Here is a 10,410-nt window from a genome sequence, read left to right as displayed (position 1 = left end):
TACCTTAGGCAGGATGTGGTGGTGCACACCTGTCATTCAGCAATTCAGGAGACTGAGGCAGGAGGCTCATAAGCTGGACATCAGTCTGAAACTCAGTGACATCTTGTCTCAAAAATAATAAACAAATAAACAGCTAGGGCTGGGGATGTATGTCAGTGGTAGAGTGCCCCTGGATTAAATTCCCAGTACCAAAAACAGTAAATAAATTTTGAAAATAAAATAAAATACCTTAGGTGGGCTGAGGATATAGCTCAGTGGCTGAGCATTGGCCTGCATGCGGGAAGCCCTGGGTTCCATCCCCAGCACCACAAAACGATACAAACACTTTAGCGGAGGCACCCAAGTAGATGACAGGCTACTCTGCTTGCCTTGGGAAAGTCATCTTTTCCTCTGACTCCTTAAGGGTTGGAGGTGGGAGGGTTCTTTTTTACTTTCTCCCAGTGTTGCTCCTGGCCTATGGCAAGAATGGACACCCTGTGGCAGGTCTTCCCTTCCACCCTTCACTTTGTCCCTGAGGCCTCTCCCTTAGAAACTATTGGTCGCTGCCCCTTTAAGCACGGCCACACCTCCCCCCACCCCTGAGCTCTCGCAACAAGGGAGTGGGGGTGTGGTAGTGGTGGGGGGAGGCTGACCGGTCTCATCCCTGTCAACTACGGAAGATGGCCCAGGCTGGGGGAGTCGCTCCCATGTTCTGCTGCTCCCTCCCCTGAACCAGGGGACGGGGAGAGCCCCTCCCTCCCTCTCTCTCCTGCTCCACTCGCGACGCGGAGATGGCTCCGTGGCCTCACGGGAACGGCTCCGTGGCCTTGTGGCCAGACGCCCCTACCCTTGTACCCAACACGGCCAACACGAGTGGGCTGTCAGGGGTACCTTGGGCTGCGGCATTGGCTGGGGCGCTGTTGGCGCTGGCCACTGTGGGAGGTAACCTGTTGGTAATCGTGGCCATCGCCCGGACGCCGAGACTCCAGACCATGACCAACGTGTTCGTCACTTCGTTGGCCGCAGCCGACTTGGTGGTGGGACTCCTGGTAGTGCCGCCAGGGGCTACTTTGGCGCTGACTGGCCACTGGCCCTTGGGCGCGACTGGTTGCGAGCTATGGACCTCGGTGGACGTGCTATGCGTGACGGCCAGCATCGAAACCCTGTGCGCCTTGGCTGTGGACCGCTACCTGGCCGTGACCAACCCACTGCGTTATAGTGCACTAGTCACCAAGCGCCGTGCTGGAGCGGCCGTGGTCCTGGTGTGGGTGGTGTCCGCCGCGGTGTCCTTTGCGCCGATCATGAGCCAGTGGTGGCGCGTAGGGGCGGACGCCGAGGCGCAGCGTTGCCACTCCAATCCGCTCTGCTGTTCCTTCGCCTCCAACATGCCCTACGCGCTGCTCTCCTCCTCAGTCTCCTTTTACCTTCCGCTTCTGGTGATGCTCTTCGTCTACGCACGAGTTTTCGTGGTGGCCAAGCGCCAACTGCGCTTGCTGCGCCGGGAGCTGGGCCGCTTCCCGCCGGAGGAGTCTCCGTCGGCTCTGTCGCACTCTCGGTACCCTGTCACCTCGGGGACGTGCGCTTCGACTCAAGTGCCCTCCGGCGGTCGGCGGCCCGCGCGGCTTCTGCCTCTCCGGGAGCACCGGGCCCTGCGCACCTTGGGTCTCATCATGGGCACCTTCACTCTGTGCTGGTTGCCCTTCTTTCTGGCTAACGTGTTGCGCGCCCTAGGGGGACCCTCTCTAGTTCCTGACCCGGCTTTCCTCGCCCTTAACTGGCTAGGCTATGCCAACTCTGCCTTCAACCCACTGATCTACTGTCGTAGTCCGGACTTTCGCAGCGCTTTCCGCCGTCTTCTGTGCCGCTGCAGCGGCTGCCGTCCAGAGGAGACCCGGGCCACTGCCTCCCCAGCCCGCCATCCCTTGAGCTCTCCAGCGGCCGGGGCCAGCCCCGTGGAGTCCAGGCCACGTTCACCGCTCAACAGGTAGGTAATCAGGGCCGAGGGACAGGCAGTTTAGAGTCAGAAAGTACACGGCATCTTCATTTCTGAGTTTAGGGTTTGGTAGAAGGAAATGGGTCTCTGGGAGGGTCTCTGCCTTGAAAGAAGAGCGAACAGAGTAGGGAACCAAAAGGGGACCAAGGTCCTTTCCTTTCCTGGATCCAACCACAAGGGCTGAAGCAAAAGAGGGGCAGGTGGTGGGTGGTTCTTCATTCTAGGATGTGCCACAGAAAAGAATAGCTGTGTTCCGAGGCCTCTCCTCCCCGTGGTCGGCTTTCTAGCTCAGTTCTTTGGGCGCCCAGATTTCCGGCCATCATTATAACTGGCTCAGACTTGCATGGAAAACTAGTGGCCCTCTCCACCCCTGGTCCTCAGTTGATTTCTCTCAAAGGTTTGAAGGCTATGAAGGCGAGAATGCACTTCGAATATGAAGGACAGCGCAGGAGGAACCTGTAAGTAGAAATTTGTGCCCCACCCCCTTCAAAGACTGGGCTGCAATTGGGGGATGGGATTTTTGTAACATAGTGGTCCCCCATGTGTGTAATAAAATATGCTTTCCAGGGTCCCTGTGGGAGCTATCCCTTCCCTTCAGTGCCCCATTCCCCCAGTCAGCCTTTACCCAAAATATGTTATCTCCATTTTTCAGGGCTTCCTGAGGAGTTTTAAGAAACAATTCCGTGGATGCAGAACCTTTGGAAAGTCTCTGGTCTCTGTTCAGAATGAGCCCTAAGGAGTGCCCCAGCTGTAGAACTACTTTCCAGAACCTGCCGACTGGGCTATGGAATGGGAAGGGGGTTCCTTAAACCAAGGGGGTTTTCACCATCTTCTCTCTCTCTCTGAGGGAAGTTTTCTAAACCTCATCCCACTACTACCTCAGCAGCCAGAATGACAGGCTGCCTGCACCAGCTGCCCAGAGAGCAGCCCCATGGCTATGACAGGGTGCACATCACCTGGCTCACTTGTGTGTGGTGTGTGTAGGGCAAAGAGAGCACTCTAGCTCCATTCCTGCTGCTGCCCAGACCCAGAAAAACCATGGGTGTTCTCTAGGTTCTGTGACCAGGCTAGAAGAGGGTTAGGGTTAGGGTTTTGTCCCTGGTTCCTGCTCTATGGCTCTCGGCACATCAATGTCTCTTGGCACACCAATGTCTCTTGGCACACCAATGTCTCTGACATTAGACACAGAACAAGTCTGATCTACCTCACAGCAGAAGGACTTCTTCAGGGTTGGGGGGGGGGATTCCAGGGTTCATAGGAAGATGAACCATTGGAACAGATCCCTTCTTTTCCATTTAAAATCAAATTAATAAATATTACGGAATACAGCTCATCCTTTGCTCTCTTTTTCTCTCCATTTGTTTTCTTTTCATAATCCATTTGCTCCCTTCCCTTTTACTCAGAGCTAGCTTTTGACAGAGACAGTAAATTATAACTAATCCCTGTCCCTTTCTTCCTAATCCTCATAAAAACAAAAAACGAAAGTCTGGGTGAAGCGTGAAGTGAGTCAGCTCAAGCCTTTGACTCTCCTGCCTCCCTATGCTTTCTGAAATTCCTGGAATCCAGTTGCAAGGGAGTAGCAAAGCGGGCCCACTGTGTCCAGGATCATACATGGAACATTGGTCACTTTCCATATTATAAACCCATGGGGGATCCATAATCTTTTATTGCCAGCAGGAACCAGTTTGGTTCAGTGCCATGTCTATATGATGTGTGTGTGTGTGTGTGTGTGTGTGTGTGTGTCTAGACATAGCACAGTATTGTTTTTTTTGTGTGTGTGTTGGGCAATGTCTTGGGCAATAAACAAATATTTCCATAGCCTCTACCTTCCCACTCTATTCCTAGGCTGCAGAAATTTATGTTATTCTCTCCGAGTAAAACCAAAGTTACAATTTTGAGCCTGTTGATACCTTTTTTGTTTCTTTGTTTTTTGTTTTTGTTTCTATACCAGGGATTGAACACCGGGTGCTTTACCACTGAGCCACATCCCCAGCCCTTTTTTATATTTTATTTTGAGACAGGGTCTCACCAAGTTTTGTATGGCCTCAGTTTCTGAGGCTGATCTTGAGCTTGCAATTCTCCTGCCTCAGCCTCTTGAGCCACTGGGATTACAAACATGAACCACCATGCCTGGCTCCTTACTTCAATTTTAATGAAACTTATTGGGCAGGTTTCCTATGGAAAGAAAAATTCTATGGAAATCTCTTGCTCATTTTGTGGGCTCTTATTTAGACTCCATAAACCATGGTCTGGGATGATTTACAGGATACTCAGTAAATCACTAAATGTTTAGCATGCTTGTGACATGGTATACAGTGCATTGGCTAGGTTCAAGGGCCCTAGAGTTATAAAACTTAGATCTGCCCTCAGGATAAGCTTAGTGTATTTCCACATATGGGTGTTCTCTGTGAATTGGACCCGGTCTACGCTGTTCTCTTTTCTTCTGGAGCCCAGGTTTTATTTCTCAGGATGTTTGCATACCAAAGATGACTTTGTCCTTTCCAATGCAGAGCAGTGTGCAATCTCTGGTGTCTGAGGTATCTAAGGTTTCTTGGAAAGGACTCAACTCTTGAACTGTCTCTTAGTGGAGAAGGAAGTCTTGCTCAAGTCTGGGATAGATAAGAGGGCCTCCTCTACCCATCTCTGAATATTTTCCTGACATCACTGAGGAAAATCGCCCAGTCAGTCCTAGGCAGGGAGAGGATGATTTGGAGGAGGGGACTCTGGTTTATAGAATCATCCTTGAATAGCATCCAGAGCTCATACTGCTTGTGTCTTGCTCGATATGCACCCGGGTGCCAACTGTCAGCCTCCTTTGGAGTGTTTAGACTTGTACTGGGCTGTGGATTCCATCTGCAGATTGTTACCAGTGTACTTGACAGCTGGAGAGGCAGCCTCTCTGGTCATTTCTCTAGCAACTTGTGGCCAGGTGTCAAACTGAGGGAGATTTACATCCTTGGGCGGAGAGCAGGCTGCTTTTGCTAGCAGGAAGCCTGTGCATTTGAACTGTGAAGATGAACAACCATGGCTGTGAACCTAGAGATGTGAAGATTGCAGACCAATGAAAACTGAAGAGCCTGTGGAGCCACTTGTCCTTCCAGAAGTCTGTTAGCAGGAGCTGGGCATGGGATGGAAATGACAGCAAAAGGGGATTGAGTTGGAGAGGGAGTGAGAAGCAAGTGGGTTCTCCAGAGGTGACCTACTAGGTGGAACCAGAGTTAGAGCAAGGAGGAGGTTGGCAGCAAATTTTTCCAGGACTCCCCCATGGTAGATTCTTCTAAGAGATGGTGGTAAGTGTAGCCCACCATAGGCAATCACTGGGCTGTAATTATACACCAGCTTCATTCCTGAAATCTTAATAGCTTCTCCCTATAGAGACTAAAACTTTCTCTCCTCTCTTGTCTTTAGGAAGATAGTCCTTCCAGCTCTGTGAAGGCCTGGGTAAGAGCTTCACAGAGCCTTAGCATTGACTTCATCCCAGGCATAAATGGTCGTGGGCGCCCCCTGATGGTGATATGAAGTATAACAGGTGAGGACTTTGCAAAGCTGGTCTGTTAACTAGACTGGCAGCCAGAATTGCTGTTTTCATAAGGCTGCAAACTATCAGAGCTGGAAGACAGCATAGAAATAATTTAGTCCAGTCTTCTGGTAATCCACTTGATAAAAATGGATGAAGAATCTGAGTTCTAGAGGGATGAATTTAGTAGCCAACATTCCTTTAGCCAGTGGAAGGCAACACTGAATTAGTGTGAGGAGCACAGAATTCAGAGTTGCAAAAACAAATAATAAACGGAGGAAGGAAAGAAACGGCCATTTAGTGAGCATCTGTTGTATGCCCAACACAGAGGTGCTCTGAAAGTATCATTTATTTAATAATGATAACAAAAAAAAATAGAGCCGCATAGAAATCAAATAGTTTGCTGGTGCTAATTTTAAACAAAATTCATTTTCTTTTCTCTAATAATCCAGTTATGGGATAGTGAACAAGTTACTTAGCTTCTCTGACCATTTGGTTGCCAGTAAATCAAATGGAGAAATGGAAATTTTTGTTGTTGTTGTTTTGTATTGGGGATTGAATCCAGGGTACTCTACTACCGAGCTACATCCCCAGCCCTTTTTATTTTTTATTTTGAGATAGGGTCTGACTAAGTTGCTTAGGGCCTCACTAAGTTTCTGAAAATGACCTCAAATTTACAATCCTCATGGGAATAATAAGAATTCATACCCCATTTGAATCAAATGTATGATATATGATATGTCAAGATCATTGTAATGTTTTGAGCAACTAATAAATTTCTGATGTTTAAAAAAAATTTACAATCCTCCTGTCTCAGCCTCCCAGGTCACTGAGATTACAGATGTGCATCAGTGTGCATGGCTCAAATAGAGATATTATTGCTCTACTCAGCTCATGCAGACTGATTTTGAAGACCAAATGAAATTTTGTATGTGCAGATTATTCGGAAATTGAAAGGGTTCCCCCAGAACAAAGTGGTGGAATTAAAGTTTGGAGGTAGGAGTCCCAGATCTCCTGGTTTTGGCCTACAGGTAGAGTTCTATTCATAGTAGCATCCTGGATCTTGATCCACACATTTTTGCTCACTGTGGGCATGCCCTGCCTGGTATTTCTTTCCCACCTCAGACTCATTGTGGGGAGCCACCCGTGAGCTACTTGAGTGGTACTGAGCCATGAAGATTTAGGCTTTTTTTTCCCTTGGGAACTATCCTGGCTTTCCCATGTGCATCAGATCACACAAGGCATGAGATCTCTTGTCCTCGATCTACTAGGGAGACAACTCTTGTAGCTCCAGAGTTGGGTGAAACCCGTTGGGAACTGGACAGTTCATCTCCTACCTTATTTGGCAAAGAACATTCCATGAAAAACCTTTGATGCTCCCCCTTGTAAAAAAAAGCAAGCGTGGGCGCCATTCCTCTTTTTCTTTTTTTTTTCTTTTATTTTTTTTTAAAGAGAGAGAGAGAGAGAGAGAGAGAGAGAGAGAGAGAATTTTTAATATTTATTTTTTTTAGTTCTCGGCGGACACAACATCTTTGTTGGTATGTGGTGCTGAGGATCGAACCCGGGCCGCACGCATGCCAGGTGAGAGTGCATGCCAGGTGAGAGCGCTACCGCTTGAGCCACATCCCCAGCCCCCATTCCCTAAGATCAGCTAGCTATCCCACCCCAGCTTTTTAAAAACTACTTTCTGTCCTGTGGCTTTTTTCGCAGCCTTGTCTTTTTTTTTTTCTTTAATATTTATTTATTTATTTTTTTTAGTTGTAGTTGGACACAGTACCTTTATCCCATTCATTTATTTTTATGTGGTGCTGAGGATTGAACCCAGGACCCTGCACATGCTAGGTGAGTGTTCTACCACTGAGCCACAATCCCAGCCCTTTGCCACCTTGTCTTTCTTAGCCTCTTATTTCGTAGCCAGCCACTCCACGAAGAGGAACCTCAATTCTCTCATTTGTGTGGGACGCGGGTGAGAACTCATATCCTTGGTTTCATAACCCTGTCGCTAAACATTCACATCCTTGGCTCTGTTTCCATGTTCAAACTCTGGACTGGCCTGAGCCTAGTATTTTGACCCTGATTTGGATCATCCCACCATTGCCAATGCAGCATTGACAATGAGATACATTTCAAGGATGGGTAGAAAGTTGAGAGTAGAGGGCACTCACTGCTAGATGTCAGAATTTTATGGTCTAGCCAGTGTGGCAGCACACACTTAAAATCTCAGTGGCACTGGAGGCTGAGGCAGGAGGATTGCAGGTTTGGTGCCAGCCTCAGCAATATTAGCAAGGCCCTAAGCAACTTAGTGAGATCCTGTCTCAAAATAAAAAAGTTAAAAGGTCTGGGGATATGGCTCAGTGGTTAAGCATCCTTGGGTTCAATCTCTGGGGAAAAAGAGATCTTATAGTCTGTTTTAGTAGGGGTTCATGAGCTTGGGCTCCAAGGAAGCAGAAAGGAGAGAGAAGGTATATAAATTTGAGAGGCGCTGATAACAAATTTAGGTTTTTTCCCTTGGGAACTATCCTTGGGAATAGACATTTATTCTTTCAGAGTTCTGGAGACTGGCAGGGCATGGTCCTTCTGAAAGCTCTAAGTGGAAACCTTCCTTGCCTCTCTAGCTTCTGGTAGTTGCCAGCCACCCTTGGTATTATTTGGCTTGTAGATATGTCACTGGAACTTCTGCCTCTGACTTCACATGACCTTCTTCACGTATCTGTGTCCAAATTTCTTTTATAAGGACATCAGTCATTGGGTCAGAGCCCAATCTAATGCAATATGACCTCATTTAAAAAAATATGTTTTTTAGTTGTAGTTGGACACAATATCTTTATGTTATTTGTTTATTTTTATGATGCTGAGGATTGAACCCAGAGCTTTGCACGTGCCAGGCGAGCACTCTATTGCTGAGCCACAACCCCAGCCCCAAGTTTAACCTCATTTTAATTTGATTACATCTGCAAAGATCCCTTTTCCAAATAAGGAAACAGTCATAAGTTTTAGGGTTAAGATTTCAACATGTTTTTCAGGAGGACACAATTCAATCACCAACAGAGAATGTGATAAGGAAGGGGGATCCCTGTTTCTCCTGGCCTTTCTACCCTCATCCTATACCTGATGCTTCAAACCCATATTTTGAAGCCTTTGTTTTTTTATTGATGTGTTATAATTATACATAATAGTGGGATTCATTATGCCATATTCACACATGCATGTAACAAAATTTGATCAATCTCATTCCCTGTACCTTCCCTTTCCTTCCTCACTCCCTCCCCTGATCTGTTTGCTCTACTCTGCTGATTTCCCTTCTATTATTTTTATTTTGATTAGTGCATTTAATATATTAATTTATATAATGAATTATATTATGTATAGAAATTATATACCACATGCGTATATAAATATATTTATCGTTCATTGTGATATATTCATACATAGAGAGCATAATTTGTTTTTTTTTTTATATTTATTTTTTAGTTCTCGGCGGACATAACATCTTTGTTTTATGTGGTGCTGAGCATCGAACCCGGGCCGCACGCATGCCAGGCGAGTGTGCTACCGCTTGAGCCACATCCCCAGCCCTAGAGAGCATAATTTGGTACATTTCATTCCTCAGTCATTCCCTATCTCTTCCTTTCTCCCTCCCTCTTGATCTCCTTCCTCTGCCCAGTTGGTCTTCTGAAGCTCTATCCTATCATCATCTAGAAGGGTAGTGGGGGTGCCATCCATGCCTAGATTTAATTTCTGGGCCTTTTTGCCCACCTCCTGTGTTCTGCTTTGAGAAGTCACTGATGGAAGTCAGACCTTTAATATTGTAGCATCCTGTGAGCAGATGCTGCTATCCTTTATCCATTCCTCCCTTCTTCCTTTAGTAATGGTAACCCTAAGCTTTATCAGGAAACATGGCCTTGAAGCTAAGAATGCTTTGCAGCCTCACTTGTAGAGAGCTGAGGCTAGGTGACCAAGTTCTAGCCAATGGAAGTATGCGATTTCCAAACCTGCGATTAAAGGGAAAGGGTATGTCCTCCATGACCTTTGCTCACCTTACCTCTGGCTGGAAGGCAGGTGTGATGGTGAGATGGTCGTGAGATGGCAACCATGTGTTGTAGGTGACAGAAGAACTAGATGGAAGGAGCCTGGGTATCCAGTAGTGTGGAGCCCCTATTTTAGTTCTTGCACTGCTTGTGGGTAAGATCCTTAAAGAAAACTTGTTCAGGTCACAGTTGTTTTAGCCTTATTTATTTATATTCAGTAGCTGACCCAAACAGATGCATCAGTGAGGGAATGGTAAAGTAGGCTATTCCTTCTTCTGAGAGGTACATGGACATCTCCCCAGGTTCTGTGATGAGTGTACCTTGTGTTAGTCTAACCATAAAACTGCCTGTGCTAGTACCTCTTAGGGCATCTCTGATCTATGGGAACTGGCATCTTTGTAGAGTGTAAGTTCTTGTTGTACCTAATGCCACCAAGTCTGTCTCCTTGGCGCTGATCCCTACGGGGATAATTATCAGTGAGTTTATCAGTTTCCCAAGGCTGCCAAAACAAATCACCTTAACCTTGCTGGATTAAAATGACAGAAATGAATTCCCCCATAGCTCTGGAGGCCAGCAGTCAGGAATTAAGATGTGGGCAGGGCTGGTTCCTTCTGAAGACTCTGAGGGAGAATCTCTCCCGTGCCTCTCTCCTTGGCAGTCCTGGCTTATAGACATATCACTCCATATCCCTATATTCTTGTGTCTTCTTCTTTCTGTCTTTTATAAAGATATATGTTAGTAGATTTGGGACCCATCTTAATTCAGGATGATCTCATCTCAAAACTCTTCCCTTAACTACATTTACAAAGACCATTCTTTTTTTTTTTTAATTGTTGACGGACCTTTATTTTATTCATTTATTTGTATGTGGTGCTGAGAATCGAACCCAGTGC

At 46.8% G+C, this 10,410-nt stretch overlaps 1 protein-coding gene across 1 annotated transcript; it reads left to right on the top strand.

The window, feature by feature from the left end:
• Positions 1-770: 770 nt before the first annotated feature.
• Positions 771-2,739, top strand: ADRB3 (adrenoceptor beta 3; the record flags this gene model as incomplete). The annotated part of the gene is made up of 3 exons (XM_081269833.1): positions 771-1,963; positions 2,370-2,430; positions 2,625-2,739. 2 exons carry the CDS (start codon positions 771-773, stop codon positions 2,407-2,409), a joined length of 1,233 nt encoding a protein of 410 aa, XP_081125959.1. The 3' UTR covers positions 2,410-2,430; positions 2,625-2,739.
• Between the last annotated feature and the right edge of the window lie 7,671 nt (positions 2,740-10,410).

Source organism: Spermophilus citellus (genome assembly GCF_964194105.1).
Source record: "Spermophilus citellus genome assembly, chromosome: 16".
Classification (NCBI taxonomy): Eukaryota; Metazoa; Chordata; class Mammalia; order Rodentia; family Sciuridae; genus Spermophilus; species Spermophilus citellus.
Note: the sequence above shows the minus strand (reverse complement) of the source record. Positions and strands in the feature narration are given on the sequence as shown.